This window comes from Lathyrus oleraceus, chromosome 7, assembly GCF_024323335.1.
Source record: "Lathyrus oleraceus cultivar Zhongwan6 chromosome 7, CAAS_Psat_ZW6_1.0, whole genome shotgun sequence".
Classification (NCBI taxonomy): domain Eukaryota; kingdom Viridiplantae; phylum Streptophyta; class Magnoliopsida; order Fabales; family Fabaceae; genus Lathyrus; species Lathyrus oleraceus.
In genome coordinates, this window is record NC_066585.1 from 151,557,802 (window position 1) to 151,575,482 (window position 17,681).

At 38.8% G+C, this 17,681-nt stretch overlaps 1 protein-coding gene across 1 annotated transcript in view; it reads left to right on the top strand.

Annotated features, from left to right (window-relative positions):
• The first annotated feature begins 922 nt into the window (after nt 1-922).
• Nucleotides 923-17,681, top strand: part of LOC127102536 (uncharacterized) — a 38,760-nt gene continuing 22,001 nt past the window's right edge. The window contains exon 1 of the mRNA XM_051039894.1: nt 923-3,535. Within this exon, the coding sequence (XP_050895851.1) occupies nt 923-3,535 (2,613 nt within the window). The remainder of the gene's footprint in view (nt 3,536-17,681) is intronic.

Genomic DNA, 17,681 nt, shown 5'->3' on the forward strand with positions numbered 1-17,681 from the left:
TTCTATCTTTTCCTTCACTTAGAGTTCCTTGGAAAATCATTCATTTTGCATATCCATGCATCACGTGCATACAGGTTGTCTGTCTCGGTCTAGTCTTCTAACAGTTGCTTCCCGCCAGCAGATCCATTTCAAGCTGACGCATAATTACAACACAAGAGCCAACTACAAAAGAAGAATGGAGATAACAGATAACGAGAACCGAGAATTGAAAGCTCAGGTTGACCGCCTTTCTGCTATGGTCGAGACATTGATAGCAAACCAAGCAGCCCAAGCTGCTCAACTTCAAACAGCACAAGCTCAGGTTGCCGAAGCACAAGATGCACAGATCCAGGCGCAAGCACAGGCAGCAGAGATGCGCAACCAAATGTTAACCGCCCGTCTACAAGCAGAGGAAGCCCAGGCTAGGGCTCAAGTTCATAATTCAGGACAGACTTCGGCACAGAATCAACCTCAAATTCAGAATCAGACAACAGCAGCACCCGTCACTACAGTCATCGCTTCAGAAATCAACGCTGTCCCAGTCACTTCTGTTACCATCACAGCATCCCGTCCTTGGGAAATACCCAGGGATCTTAATCAAGATAGATATCAACAAGAGTTCGTTCCACCAAATGCTCCTGTCTTCACTAATGTGCCTCCCGTTGTTCACTATACTCCTCACCTAGGAGAACCTGTCTATCACGGCCCTACCCCAAGTGAGGATCCTGGTCTTAATGATAGAATGGATGAATTCCAGGATCAGTTTGCGGAATTACAAAAAGAGATAAAAGCTCTTCGTGGGAAAGAACTGTTTGGCAGAGATGTAAATGATATGTGTTTGGTTCCAGACGTAAGGATGCCAGCAAAATTTAAACTACCAGAATTTGAAAAGTACAAAGGAAGTTCTTGTCCACAGACCCATTTGGTTACGTACGTGCGAAAGATGTCAATGTACACCAACGACCAAAGGATGCTCATTCATTGTTTTCAAGACAGCCTTACCGGTGCAGCTTTACGCTGGTATATGGGATTAGACAGTTCTCAGATCAAGACTTTCAACGATTTAGGCGAGGCCTTTATCAAAAATTACAAATACAACCTTGATAATGTGCCAGACCGAGATCAGTTGAGGTCCATGCAACAAAGAGAAAAGGAGACATTCCGTGAATACGCGCAAAGGTGGCGCGAAATTGCAGCACAGGTTGTTCCACCTATGGAAGAAAAGGAGATGACGAAAGTGTTCTTAAAGACTCTTGATACTTTTTATTACGAGAGGATGATTGCAAGCGCTCCTACAGACTTTACTGACATGGTAAACATGGGAGTCCGTTTAGAGGAAGCAGTTCGAGAAGGGCGTCTAGTCAGAGAAGGAAGTTCATCTTCAAGCGGGGCAAAGAGGTACGGCGGTTTTATGAAAAAGAAGGAACAAGAAACTAATGTTGTGTCCTATAATCATCCAAGAAGGATCAATTATCCTTACCATCCCCAACACCAACATATAGCATCCGTGACTCCAGTAATCACTTCCGCTCCAGTTCAAGTCCAATACCCTCAGCAGCGTACCAACCGCTTCCAACAGAATACTCAGTATCAGCAACAACATCAACCTCAACAACATCAACATCAGTTACAACAACGTCCACCACAGCAGCAAAGAAGAACCAATTTTGATCCAATTCCAATGTCATATGCAGAATTGTATCCAGCTTTGATCACTAAAAACCTTGTGCAACCACGACCACGACCTCCTGTACCAGAAGTGCTACCTTGGTGGTACAAGCCAGAGGTATCTTGTCCCTTTCATCAGAATGCTCCAGGTCATGACTTAGACAACTGTTTTGCTTTAAAGTTGGAAGTACAGAAGTTGACAAGAGCAGGTATCCTGACCTTCAAGAGCATGGGTCCCAATGTGAAGGACAATCCAATGCCAAGTCATGGTCCTTCATCAGTGAACAATATAGAAGTTTGTCTCAATGAACAACGTGTTACGAAGATAGAGGAGATTCGGCAGTCTTTGGTTGAAATTCATTCTGTTTTATGTGCTCATGGTCTATTCCAACATGACCACCAGATCTGTGGTACATGTTCAGTCAATTCAAGAGGTTGTAGAAAGATTCAAGATGATTTGCAAGGCGTCCTTGATCAGGGTTTGATTCAGGTTTCTAGACAAGTGAGTTCTCCAGAATCACAAGAACAAGAGGTGAATGTCATCATTCCTTGCTTCAACATTCCAGAGAAAGTAGAGATAGCTTATCATCCGAGGGAGCCAGTGGTGATTTGCCCTCCGGGCCCAATGCCTTACACTTCAGATAAAGCGGTCCCCTACCGCTATGCAGCAACTATTATTGAGAACGGTAAAGAGGTCGAGATTAAAACCTTAGCCTCAGTTACCAATATCGCAGCAAATAGCCGAATGACGCGCAGTGGCCGCGTGTTCGCTCCGCCGGTTATCCCAAGTAGAAATGTTGAGAAAGATCCAGTAGTCGTGGTACCAGTGACAAGAGAAGCAGAAGGGCAAACAAGCAATTCAACCCTTGATAAAGAAACAGATGAACTACTTAGAATTATCAAGCTCAGTGACTACAAAGTGGTAGATCAGTTGCTACAGACACCGTCAAAAATCTCGATCCTGTCCTTATTATTGAATTCAGCTGTCCACAGAGAAGCACTACTGAAGGTGCTTGATCAAGCCTTTGTAGAACAGGATATAACAGCAGAGCAGTTCAACAATGTTGTAGGCAGCATCACTTCGTGCAATGGCTTAGGCTTTTGTGATGAAGAACTGCCAGAAGAAGGAAAGAATCACAACTTCGCTCTCCATATCTCAGCCAATTGTCAAGGGGATTCTTTGTCTAATATCCTAATTGACACCGGTTCATCTCTGAATGTCATGCCCAAGTCTACCTTGTTGAAGCTAAAGTACAAAGGGGTGCAAATGTGGCACAGTGGAATTATTGTGAAAGCGTTCGATGGATCAAGGAAAACAGTCATTGGAGAAGTTGATTTGCCTATTGGTATTGGACCACACGTATTCCAGATCACTTTCCAGGTTATGGACATAGTGCCAACTTATAGCTGTCTGCTCGGACGCCCATGGATTCACGAGGCGGGTGCCATTACATCCACGTTACACCAAAAGTTAAAGTTTGTCAAGAATGGGCAAATAGTGACGGTTAATGGGGAGCAGGCTATGCTGATTAGCCACCTTTCATCGTTTAGTGTGATAGAAGTAGACGAGACGGCTGTTCAAACTCCATTTCAGGCCCTGACCATCGATGATTACAAGAAAAGTGAAGGTTCAATCGCGTCATTCAAAGACGCCCAGCAGATTGTCAAGACAGGTCCTACAGAAATGTGGGGCAAGGTGATAGAGTTGCCAGAAAACGTTAACCATGCAGGATTAGGCTTTGTTGATGGAAAACAAGTGCAGACTTCAGTGGTGCGACCTTTCAAAGATATCTTTCACAGCGGTGGGTTTATCAACATGGTAGCAGTTAAGGAGGATACTTTTGAGGGAAAGACAGAAGACGAAGGCCCCAGATTTGTGACACCAGGAGTAGTTATGAAGAACTGGACCGCAGTTGACATCCCACATTGTGTCCACATATCAAAGTAATTAAGCTTTTCAGTTTTCAAAAACCTTCCGCTTTAGCCCAAAGCGCGAAGCATTAATTTTGTAAAATGGGCACTTTTGTCAAAAACGTACTATCCATGAAAAAGATCTTTTGTGTTCCTATACACTTGTGTCCTTTTATCTTTTCAGCTTTTTCGGAAAATGGTAACACAAAAAAAAAACCTTAAAAAGAACATATTTTTGCATGTCATGGTCAGTCCTCTAAAAACAATTGTTTGTACAGGTTACTTAAACCCGTTGAACACAATGACATCATGCCCTCTCCCAACTTTGAACATTCTGTATTCGAAGCTGAAGAGGAAGAGTGGGATGAGATTCCAGAAGAGGTCGCCCGCCAGCTTGAAAATGAAGAAGACACTATTCAGCCATACAAGGAGCCTTTGGAAACAGTCAACTTGGGTTCGGAAGAAAATGTGAAAGAAGTCAAAAATTGGAGCATTGTTATCCCCACAGGTCAAGGAGCAATTGATCAGCCTGTTGAAAGAGTATGTAGATGTGTTTGCTTGGTCTTATCAAGATATGCCTGGTCTCGACACTGGCATCGTAGAGCACAAGCTACCTTTGAAGCCAGAATGTCCACCGGTCAAACAGAAATTAAGAAGAACACATCCAGATATGGCCGTCAAAATTAAAGAAGAAGTTCTGAAGCAAATCGATGTTGGTTTTCTTGCCACTTCAGTGTATCCAGAGTGGATAGCAAATATTGTGCCAGTTCCTAAGAAGGACGGGAAGGTACGAATGTGTGTCGACTATCGTGACTTAAATAGAGCAAGCCCAAAGGATGATTTCCCCCTGCCTCACATTGACATGTTGGTAGACAATACAGCAAAGTTTGACATATTCTCCTTCATGGACGGATTCTCCGGGTATAACCAGATCAAAATGGCTCCCGAAGACATGGAAAAAACTACCTTCATAACACCATGGGGAACATTCTGTTATCAAGTAATGCCGTTTGGGTTGAAGAGCGCAGGTGCTACTTACCAGCGAGCCATGACAACGCTCTTTCACGACATGATGCACAAAGAGATTGAGGTTTATGTGGATGACATTATCGCGAAGTCTCATTCAGAAGAAGGTCACTTAGTAGATCTATTGAAGCTGTTTCAACGATTGAGGAAGTTCCGTCTTCGCCTCAATCCGAACAAATGCACATTTGGCGTCAGGTCAGGTAAACTCTTGGGCTTCATTGTCAGCCAAAAAGGCATTGAAGTTGATCCAGATAAAGTAAAAGCTATCCAAGAGATGCCCGCACCAAAAACAGAAAGGCAAGTGAGAGGTTTTCTAGGACGATTGAATTACATATCCCGGTTTATTTCTCACATGACTGCCACTTGTGAACCCATCTTCAAATTGCTGAGAAAGAGTCAGAATTGTGTTTAGACAGAGGATTGTCATAAAGCATTTGACAGTATCAAAAAGTACCTCATGGAGCCTCCTATCTTGTTACCACCTGTTGCTGGAAGACCGTTGGTTATGTATTTGACAGTGCTTGAGAATTCTATGGGTTGTATTCTGGGTCAACAAGACGAAACTGGAAAGAAAGAGCATGCCATTTACTACTTAAGCAAGAAATTTACTGACTGTGAATCACGATACTCCTTACTCGAGAAGACATGTTGTGCATTGGCTTGGGCTGCTAAGAGATTGAGGCAGTATATGTTAAGTCACACCACTTGGTTGATATCCAAAATGGATCCAATCAAGTACATTTTTGAGAAGCCTGCACTCACTGGTAAGATTGCAAGATGGCAGATGCTGTTATCAGAATACGACATTGAGTATCATACCCAGAAAGCTATCAAGAGCAGTGTGTTGGCTGAGTACCTTGCTCACCAACCCGTTGAAGATCACGATGATAATGAGGATGAGTTTCCTGATGAAGATGTCATGTTCCTAAAATCCAGAGATTGTAAAGAGCCACTTCCTGAAGAAGGGCCTGAACCAGATTCTCAATGGGGTTTAGTATTTGATGGAGCTTCCAACGTTTATGGACATGGAGTAGGTGCAGTCATTATCACTCCAGAAGGTTCTCATATTCCTTTCACGGCAAGAATTTGCTTTGAATGTACAAACAACATTGCTGAATATGAAGCCTGTATCATGGGTCTTGAAGAAGCCATTGACCTCCGCATCAAAAATCTTACTGTTTATGGTGACTCAGCGTTAGTTATCAATCAGATCAAAGGAGAATGGGAAACACGCCACCCTGGCTTGATCCCATACAAAGACTATGCAAGAAGATTGTTGACTTTCTTCACCAAGGTTGAATTGCATCACATTCCTCGGGATGAGAATCATATGGCGGATGCTCTAGCTACGTTGTCTTCAATGTATCAAGTGGGTTTTCCAAACGAAGTACCCAGAATTGTGATCAAGCGACTTGATAGACCAGCACATGTGTTTACAGCTGAGGCCAGTTTTGATGATAAACCTTGGTACCACGATATCAAGCATTTCCTTCAGACTCAGGAGTATCCTCTTAGAGCAACAGAAAAAGATAAAAAGACTTTGAGAAGATTGTCAGGCAGTTTCTTCCTTAATCAGAATGTGCTCTATAAGAGGAATTATGACATGGTCTTACTCAGATGTGTTGACAAAAAGGAAGCAGAAATGTTGATGAAAGAAGTTCACGAAGGGTCCTTTGGTACTCATGCAAACGGCCACTCTATGTCAAGAAAGATGTTGAGAGCTGGTTACTACTGGTTGACCATGGAATCAGATTGCTGCAAATTTGTAAAGAAGTGTCACAAATGTCAGATCTACGCTGATAAGGTTCATGTACCACCAACCTTTTTGAATGTGATTTCTGCTCCTTGGCCATTCTCAATGTGGGGCATTGACATGATCGGTATGATTGAACCCAAAGCTTCCAACGGACACCGTTTCATTCTCGTGGCAATTGATTACTTCACCAAATGGGTGGAAGCAGCTTCGTATGCAAAGGTGACAAAGCAAGTGGTGGTCAGATTCATCAAAAATAATCTCATTTGCCGATATGGCATTCCAAACAAGATCATCACTGACAATGGCTCCAATCTGAACAACAAAATGATGGATGAATTATGTGAAAGTTTCAGGATCGAGCATCACAACTCTTCTCCTTACCGCCCCAAGATGAATGGGGCAGTTGAAGCTGCAAATAAGAATATCAAGAAGATCATTCAAAAGATGGTTGTTACCTACAAAGATTGGCATGAAATGCTGCCTTTTGCACTACACGGATATAGAACATCAGTCCGTACTTCAACTGGGGCAACCCCATTTTCACTTGTATACGGTATGGAAGCTGTGTTACCAATAGAGGTTGAAATTCCATCAATGAGGATACTAATGGAAACTCAGTTGTCAGAGGCTGAATGGTGTCAAAGCAGATACGATCAGTTGAATTTGATTGAAGAAAAAAGAATGACTGCCTTGTGCCATGGACAGTTATATCAAAAGAGAATGAAGCAGGCATTTGATAGGAAGGTTAAGCCGAGAGAATTCAAAGAGGGTGACCTTGTGCTCAAGAAGATGATACTATTTCACAATGATTCTAGGGGCAAGTGGACTCCTAACTATGAAGGACCCTATGTTGTCAAGAAAGCCTTCTCAGGCGGTGCTTTAATTCTTACAAACATGGATGGTGAAGAGCTTCCACGTCCCGTGAATACAGATGCAGTCAAGAAATACTTCGCCTAAAAAATGAAAAGAACAGCTCGCTAAGTTGAAAACCCGAAAGGGCGGCTTAGGCAAAAATGAGCGTCTCGGTGGACTGAAAACCTGAAAGGGCGGTCCAAGCAGAAATTAGAGACATAAAAAAACAAAGAGAATATTATCCCGGTAGATTGAAAACCCGAAAGGGCAATCTAGGAAAAAGTTAGGGATTTCAGGCAAGTAACTGCATAACAGAGATAAGATCATTGAAGTATCAGAATATTTTCAACAGTTCTCCAACTTTCTCAAGGCTGCAATACAGGTCAAAAGTGGAAGAGAGAATGATGTCATTGTAGTTCAACGTACCCTTTTTCCACGAAATTACCATTTTCCAATTTGTAAAGATCTATGGAATCACGCTGTTGGCTGATTACCATCCTATCAAATCAATTTGAGCCTTTCTATATTTCTTGGCACTCTTAATTTTCATTTCAATTTACGAAAGTTCTTTTACTTTGACAGATATGTTTTGAAACAAAAGTTTTGAATTAAAAACAGTTTTTGAAAAATATAAAGATTATTTATTTTGATTTGTGGACATCAATAAAAGGATTGAGACATGTGGTCCCAGTAATTCTGAAATCATGTGATTCCAACTAGACATGTTCATATTACTATCCTTATATGTATATGATGAAAAAATCTCCACAGGTGTCTTGGCAGTAATATTTCTCCAGCAGAGGTTGTGATTCTGGATATCCCCAGCTATGCTTCCTATTTTTCCTCAAGAGATCATGCAAGAAATATTTCAAGAAGTTTATTCCCTTCACTTGGGGCATGAAGACTCCCCAGTTAATTGATCATGAAGACTCCCCAGTTTAATTGATCATGAAGACTCCCCGGTTAATTGATCATGAAGACTTTGATCCAGGTTTTAAGTTACAGATTTGGCCTATGGGATTACTACAGGTATTTCCCCAGTAATTTATTAAGGCGGGATCAGCAATGTCCCCAGCAGAGGATGAGAAGGAAGATTTGATTTCCCTGAGCAGGAGTAATACAGAGGTCTCCATCCCTCAGCGAGTGAAGAAAGTTGATATTCAGAAACTACAGGGAATCTCCTGTTGTTCTCTGTCCATTCAATAGAAGGATATGTCTCCTCCTCAGTAATGTTTGGTAGTAAAAGAAGAGTAGGTTATGCATTTTAAGCAAATTCAAGAATTGCAGGATTTCTCCTGAATTCTCATTTATATTCAAAGGTCAGACATCACTGTTCCCCGGCAGAGTCTCCTAGAGGAAAGATCTCGTAACCAGATATCAGACACCATAATCCCCTGCAGAGTCTTCAGATACAGAAAGTCTCCATGATAATTAAAGCAAAAAAATCAAGGATAGATTTCCCCTATATTCTTATTCCCTGGAAAGATACCACCTATCCCCAGCGGACTTTATCCCCAGCGGAGTCTTCCAGAAGAATAATCCCTTCTGCATTATCAGCAAATTCAAGAATTGCAGGACTTCTCTTACAATATCATCTTATTTCCAGAGGATAACACCTTGTATCCCCAACGGAGTCCTCAGAAAGGTCCAATCCTCATATACCTCACAAATTCAAGAACCACAGGGAATCTCCTGCATTTTGAAGTAGAAGGCATCTCCATTCTTCTACGGAATCCTCAGCAGAGACAGACTTTTAAAGAAACCTGGATATGGTGCTCTTGTACCAATTCCCCAGCAAGTCTTTGTACTACTCCCCAGCGAGTCTCAGTGCAAATCTCCAGCAAGTCCTTATGCAGCTGTTAACATTTTTAGTTATTCCTAGTTTTGTCTGTCCATCATGCATTCATTACTAAATATTCATGCATATCTATGACATATCATGCTTGCATTCATATGCACCTTGTTTCCTTGTTTATATTGTGGGTTGAGTCAATCTCTCCATATAGAGTATCCTCATAAGCAGCAAAATACCTTTTATTGGTCATGTTCCCCACAGAGATCTATGCCTCGTGGAAGATGGTTGTTTCAGTTGTAAATCCTGATGAGTTCATTCCTCTTCAGTTGAAGTCTTGTTTGACCGTTTCATTCTAGTTCTATCCTAGTTTGAACCTCGTGTCTCCAGATAAAGCTTAGAAATCGCCAGTAAAAGAAGGCAACAATATAGTCTTTGTGACTCTCATTCAGTAAAACAGACATGACAGATATTGTGTCCAAGTCCTTTATACCTTCATCTTTGAGTTGGTACCCATTACAAACTTGAGTTACCTACATCCATGAGTGGTAACCTTTGTTATCCCTCGGATAAATTAATTACTATCTCCATCTATGAGTTGATAACATCCTCACAGAAAGTTCCATGGTTCTACCTGCAACTTTGAGCTGGTAGCGTGCTTTCGTCTTTGAGTTTAGCACAGATTCCTTTTGATTCCACCTTCGTCTTTGAGTTGGTGAAGTACCTGCAACTTTGAGCTGGTAATATGCATTCATCTTTGAGTTAGCAAGATTTCTTTTGATTCCACCTTCGTCTTTGAGTTGGTGAAGTACCGTCATCTATGAGCTGGTAGTGTGCATTCATCTTTAAGCTTGCACAGGTTTCTTTTGATTCCATCTTCGTCTTTGAGTTGATGGAATGCCTTCATCTATGAGTTAGGTACACTTTATCCTGTTACCTTCATCTTTGAGCTGGTAACGTGCTTTCGTCTTTGAGTCAGCACAACTTTCTTATGTTTCCATCTCCGTCTTTGAGTTGATGGAGTACCTTCATCTATGATTTAGGTACATAGTGAGCCCTCATCTATGAGCTGGTAGTATGCATTCATCTTTGAGTTCGCACATTTTCCTGTGATTCCATCTTCGTCTTTGAGTTGATGGAGTACCTTCATCTATGAGTAGGGTATGTTTGATCCTTGTTGAACTGATAGTGTGCTTTCATCTTTGAGTCTGCACAGATAACTTCTGATTCCATCTTCGTCTTTGAGTTGATGGAGTACCTTCATCTATGAGTTAGGTACATTTTGTCCTTCCACCGTCATCTTTGAGTCGGTAATGATAAACATCTCCAGGAGAATATGTTCTAAATTCTTTTAAACACCTTTGTCAATGAATCGGTGGTTGCCTTCAACTTTGAGTCGGCATTTCTCTGTCTACCTCATCAATGAGTTGGTAGTGTGCATTCAACTGTAAGTCTGCACAATGATCCTTAGATCTGATTCTTCATCTACACCATCATCAATGAGTTGGAATTTGATTTCTCTAGCAGTGTTATTATCAATCTTTTGAAGCTTGCCTTCAACTTTGAGTTGGCATGTCCTGTTTACCTCATCGATGAGTGGGTAGTGAGCTGTCAACCATGAGTTAACGCAGTTTGATTCTTATTATGCCCTTGTTATACCTTCATCCTCGAGTTGGTATTCATCTTTTTTGTTACCTCCATCTTTGAGTTGGTAATGTACTGTCACATCAGTACTCTTGTTATATTGATCTTTTCCCACTTTTATCTATGAGATAGTGATGTATCGTCAACATTGAGTCGATATCTCTTTTCCTCCTATTTTCCATCTATGAATAGGTAGTGAATCTTCCCCAGCTGAGTATTCTCAGTGTTTACCTTCATGCATTGAGTCGGTGTATGTCCTTCCCCAGTAGAGTTTGCACTCCTGTATCTCTGTGTCTGTCTGTCTTTTGCATCATGCATACATGCATTTGCGGTCAAATTTTGTGGCGTTTGTCATATTTAATTACCTTACGCCATTCGATAGCCTCCGGCTATCTGGCCTAAGTTAATTAAATAGGGGCATCTGTCGCACCCCAAAATTTGACTTTGGCTTTGTTGACCACATCTTGATTAATCTCGTTGTCTTGTATTCATCTCAATTTCTTAAACTTCGCGTGACAACTGGTTTGATTAGGTTTTGTGTGTTTTCGTTGCTTACCGTGTTGTATTTCGTTGTTTTAGCAAAACCTGGCCGATATCGTTGCCTCGTATTTATCTCGCTTATCTCTGTTGTGCGTGGCATCGCTTCGATTAGGTTTTGTGCGTTTTTATCTATTTAATTGTTTGTTTGTCGGTATTTTGACTGTATTTCGAATATATTAGAGTTTTCGTATTGTCCGATTATTTGTGATTGTGTTTGTCAGCGTTTTCGTAATGTCGTGTTGATTTTATTATTGCCTAGGGTTGTTTATTTAATTACGTGTTGTGCCGTGTGATTTAATCGAGTCTGTTTGAGTCGTGTTGTTGATTTTACTGGTTTACCGGTTTACTGGTTTATTGGTTTTATCAATTTGTCTGTTTTGCTGTGCAAATTGTCATCGTTTTATCGCGTTCGTGTCGCTCGATTTTATCGTATTTTAATCGTGTGCCGTTTAATATTATTTGTGCTTAATATTAATTGTGTTTAGTTGTTATTAGTTTATTTAATTAGGATTAATATTATATTAGTTTATTATTATATTATTATATAATATATAAATTATATTATTATTTATGTTAGATATTTTTTAGGTTTCTTATTGTTTAAGTAATCTAAATATATATTATTAATTTATGTTAGATATTTTTAGGTTTCTTATTGTTTAAGTAATCTAAATATATTATTAATTTATGTTAGATATTTTTTAGGTTTCTTATTGTTTAAGTAATCTAATATATATTATTAATTTATGTTAGATATTTTTTAGGTTTCTTGTTGTTTAAGTAATCTAAATATATATTATTAATTTATGTTAGATATTTTTTAGGTTTCTTATTGTTTAAGTAATCTAAATATATATATATAGATGTGGTTAGTAAGAAAAAAAAAAGAGGGGATCAGTAAGGAAAAAACGTGTGGTGAGAGAAACAGAGAATTGAAAAGAAATATTTTTCCAAAAGGTTACCGTATTTCACTTGTTCTTCATTTTCGGTAACCAAAATCGTCCCGATTATTCACCGAAACACAAAACCGATTTCATATCTTTGAAGTTCGTTGAGTCCAGGTCACAAATATCCAAGGTTCATTTCATTCCGGCGTCGTTTCACCGATCAAAAGCGACGTTGAAGTCAGGTACTCACGAAGGCAGCCAGCACTGCGTCGGTGACGGTTTCCAGCTTTCGGTCGATCATTTGGACGATCAGAAGTTCATCCTCTTCACACAAGGTAATATTCTTCACTTATCTCTGAAATCGGCAAAGTTCCGGCTTGCCGACATGTGTTTTAAATATTATATATCTAAATATATATATATATATATATATATATATATATATATAATATATATTATTTTTGTCTATTATATATTATTTGTCTAAATGTACATATATATTATTTTTGTCTACTATATATTTATTGTCTAAAATATAAAATATAATATATATATATATATATATATATATATTATATATATATAATATATATATATATATATATATATATATAATATATATATATTATATATATATATATATATATGTATATATATTACTTTTGTTTACTAAATATTGTTTATCTTTTATTATTTTGCATATATGTTTTATTTAAATGTTAGTTAAATTAATTATTTGTTTAAATGTTTATTTTAATTAAATGTTTATTTATATCAAATGTTTATTTTGTCTAAAGTAAATGTTTATATTGTTTTTTTATATTTGTTTATGTTGTTACTAACCGTTTCGTTTCAGTTTCAGCTCGATTAACTCCACTAACTATTCGTAATACTAACTATTCATAGCTAACTGTGTTGTAATAATTTACTTTCTCGCATTTTTTATTTTCCGTATTGTGTGTTTAATCATATTGTTCAGGTTTTATGTTAAAAAATCGAAAATTCCAAAAAAGAGAAACCCGATGCGATTCCAACGGTCGCCGTTTAAGAAACCCTTTTCACACACTCACAAGCTTACTCTTGGGCTTCCTTATAATGAGCCCATTTATGTATTGTTTCAGGGTTTAGGCTCATTCAAATCTTTTGCCAGCTTTGGCTTTTCAGTTTAAAAACATTTTCAAAAGGACGTGTCAGTCTCGAAGCCTCCCGCCTAGGTCGAGCAAGAGATGGCAAGACACGCCAATCTAAAATCAACAAAACAGACTTTCCCCTTTTCTTTTGGGAGAACTACGTGGATTCTGATTTCTCCATTGCGCCTTGGAGATACGTAGGCATGAAGTCTACGACTTTATCGAGTCCAAAAACAATAAAATCAAGTTCTTTTCTCATCTCCCCAATCAAACGATCAAAGCGAAAAAAGCAAAGCATTCACATAAACATAAGTAAAAAGGTTCTTGTGGAGTACCACAGATGTAGAGGGTGCTAATACCTTCCCTTTGCATAACCAACCCCCGAACCCGTAACTCTAAAGGGATTTATCGTTATTTTTCCCTTCCTCTTTTTGGATAAAATAAAAGACGGTGGCGACTCTTGCATTTAAAATATTTTTCAAACGGGTTAAGTTCAATCAATACTTAATCTCGTGAAAAATCTCGCCGCGACACTTCCCTGATGAGAATATTCTGTATTTGAAAATGAAAGATTGTGATGAGCCTACGCTCGATGAAGGGCCAAAGCCTGGTTCCCGATGGAGTATGGTGTTCGATGGCGCTGTTAATCAGTATGGAAATGGTATTGGGGCAGCGATTATTACTCCTCAGGGCACACATTTTCCTTTTACAGCAAGGCTAACTTTCAAATGCACGAATAATATGGCGGAATATAAGGCATGTATTATGGGTTTGGAAGAGTGTATTAATCTTAGGATCAAGCATCTTGATGTTTATGGTGATTCGGCCCTTGTGGTTAATCAGATTAAGGGTGAATGGGAGACGAATCAGCCCGGCCTCATCCCATACAGAGATTATGCAAGGAGGATTTCAACTTTCTTTACTGAGGTTGACTTCCATCACATTCCTCGAGATGAGAATCAGATGGCAGATGCTCTTGCTACACTTGCTTCAATGATTATGGTGAAATTCTGGAATGAAGTCCCCAAAATCCCTGTGATGTGGTTGGATAGACCAGCTCATGTATTTGCAGTTGAAGAAGTGAAAGATGATAAGCCATGGTATTATGATATCAAGTGCTTTCTCCAAAGTCAGATTTACCCGCCTGGGGCATCTGTTAAAGACAAGAAGACATTGAGAAGATTATCTGGCAGTTTCTACCTTAACAGTAATGTGCTTTATAAGAGGAATTTTGACATGGTTCTACTCAGATGCGTGGATAGACACGAAGCAAACCTGTTAATGACTGAAGTCCATGAGGGTTCATTTGGTACTCATTCCAATGGATATGCCATAGCAAAGAAGATGTTAAGAGCATGCTACTATTGGCTGACAATGGAGTATGACTACTGCAAATATGTGAAGAAATGCCATAAGTGTCAGCTTTATGCGGATAAGATTCATATTCCCTCGACACTTCTGAATGTTATTTCCTCACCATGGCCTTTCTCCATGTGGGGGAATTGATATGATTGGCATGATAGAGCCAAAGGCGGCAAACGGTCACATTTTTATTTAGCAATTGATTACTTCACCAAGTGGGTTGAAGCGGCATCATATGAAAATGTGACCAGGCAAGTGGTTGTGAAGTTTATCAAGAATCAACTCATATGCTGTTATGGTGTCTGTAGCACCTCAAATTTGCACCTCCCATTTTGTACATCCATTTTCATTTTTAGGACATTAACATTTGCATTAACATTTGCCTAGTGCAAGTCATCAGTCAAGACTGGTCAGGAGATACAGTTGTGCAAGCAAGCAAGTGCATTTCCTATGGAAGCAAAGCCCTAAGGTTGGTTCATTGTGTTCATGTGACCTAGGGATCATTTTGAAGTGGTTTGGCCAAAGGTTGGATGTTCAAAGTTCATCAGTCAATGATCATTTCATCTGAAACCCTGGAAAGTCAACCAAAGTCAACTGTGCATTCAATCATGGATTTGAAGGTGGGAGATGGTTAGAGAGGCCTCATTCATGTCCTTACAAGTCTCATTTGACATTGCAAACATCAACAATGAAGAATTTGAGGTCAGATGAAAAGTTTCCAAAAATAGTAAGTGACCTGTAATTTGGAATTGCCAAAAATGGAAAGGTCTTCTCCTCAAGTTTACATCATCAAGCAAGCTTCAAATGGAATTTTGTCCAACATGAAAGATGAAGATCTTGCTCTCACCTTTCCAAAAAGTCCAAGAACATCCATTTCTCATGTGTGGTTGAAAAGATATGGATCAATCATTGTCAAGTCAATTTGAACTTCAAGCATGCATAACTTTTGAACTAAAGGCCAATTGAAGTGGGATTTTTTGTAACATTCTTATTTTGCCATGAGCTATCCAAAACATACATCAAAAACCATGCATCTCCATTACAAAATTTTGGCATTTTTCATTTGCAATTTGGAGGGAAAAATCTAATTTGAAAAATAGGCATTGGCTTTATACTTTTTCACTTGCATTTGCCTCTTAACAACATTTGAAGTGGATTTGGCTCAAAAACCGTGTACTGTAGCATCCCTTTCATGCACATGAGGGTGAATTTCCAATTTGCATAACACTTGCATTTCACTTAATTCCAATTGCATTTGGTTAATTATGATTAAGAGCTTCATTAGTCCACCATATATATAGGATAATTATAACAGAAACACAATTAACATTCATTTTGGTTCAGATCTAGATCAAATTGCATAATCTTCATATCTTGCTCTCTCCATTTTTCTGCAAATTTCTCCAAAACCTTGCATTGTTCTTGCTCGATCCTTGATCCACCAGCATAATTGAACAAGATTGGAGCCAGATTCATCCATTTTCGAGCTGTTTTTGGAACTGTTGAAGGCTGCATCATTAATGGCAAGTGAAGATTCCAGCAAAATCGTGCAAGATTAACATCAAATCCTTCTTCCACTCACTCATTCAAGAGCATAGGATCATCTGTTTCTACCTTGCAAGGCTTGAAAACACTGATTTCAGTTCTGCATCTCTTTGAAGGTTAGGATTCGAATCTTGAAATTCTTGAAATTAGGATATGCATTTTGTAGATCTTTGATCCCTGAGTGTGTTGAGCTTTATCTCGTTAATTTTCATTAAGAATTGAGTAAGTTAGATCGATTCTAAGTTTGACATGTGAATGTTATTTTGCTCGATCCATTCATGATAATAAGAATTAGCAAAATCTAAGCCTGGCATGATGTTGTATGTTGAAAGAGGAATCTAATGATATGCTGGATTTGAATTTTGGTGGATGTTTGTTCTTGACCTGGAAAAATCGTATGAACATGATGAAGATCCTAGGGTTCCATCTCCAGAATCGTGTTTGGTCTGTTTTAGCCTTGCCTGCATGCGTTTCATTGTTTTTAGCCATGTATTGGTCCACTTGTATACAATGTGGCAGAACGATTGGCCACAAGCGCTTCACACCGCCACATCAGCTTAAATGAAACGCGGCGTTTCATTGATAGCGCGCCAGGTTTTGAATTCTCCCTCACTTCGATTCCGAGCGATGGACATTTTCACCTTAGGTCTTAGCATTTTTTTTTATTTCCTCCATGTTCATGTATGATTGTTTATGTGGTTTTTTTAATTTTCCATCCATTCAAAAAATCATAACTCATTGATTAATAATCCAATTGGCCTAGGATTTTTTGCATAATGTTCCTCATGATCTCTACTATTTTTTGATGATTTTTCCAGAATTTGTGCACGCATGGATTTTAATTTTGGCTAGGGATTGTGTGTACATGTGTTTTCTTGACATGCTTTGCCATTTTGATTGTGAAATGATGAGTTTCTATCCAAAACTCTTGAAATTTTGTGTGCTTAAAACAGACATCCTAATGGTCATTTTGGTATAGAGTTTGTATTTTTCTCATTTCTGGTTGTTGAGTTATGATCTGGTTAATGAAGGTGTGACAATGTGTGTCACACCATTTCTTGCTCAACTTGATGATTTTATATGCCATGCCAATTAAATGCCAATTGATGAGATTTTTTGCATGATGCTTCTTCTGGAAGTTAGGATTAAGCATGAATTTTTGTAGAATTTTTGGATGCATTCCTGATTTGTTTGAGATTTTCTTTGCTGGTTTGTCATTTGTGGACTTTTTGATAGTCATGAATTTAAATGATTTGTTAAATGCTTGATGTTTACCCTATGAGCTTGAAATTTTGCATAGTGATTCTAGACACTTTGAAGTTTATGGTGGCTTTGATAGGATGTCTTTATCATGTTTGGGTTCTGTTTTAGGCTTGTGTGAAGTTGATGCATCAATTTGTGCCCTATTTGAGTTTGTTTGTGCTTACCATGACTTGATGAATTTGATTACCATGCTTCTACTTGTCCAAATGCCTTGAATTTTGGTGGAATGATCATGTGATGTGTTCTGTTCAGCCGTGATTTTTCTTGAGATTTATTGAGCCATTTTTGAATTAATATGCATTTGTTCATTCTGTTGCTTCAATGAG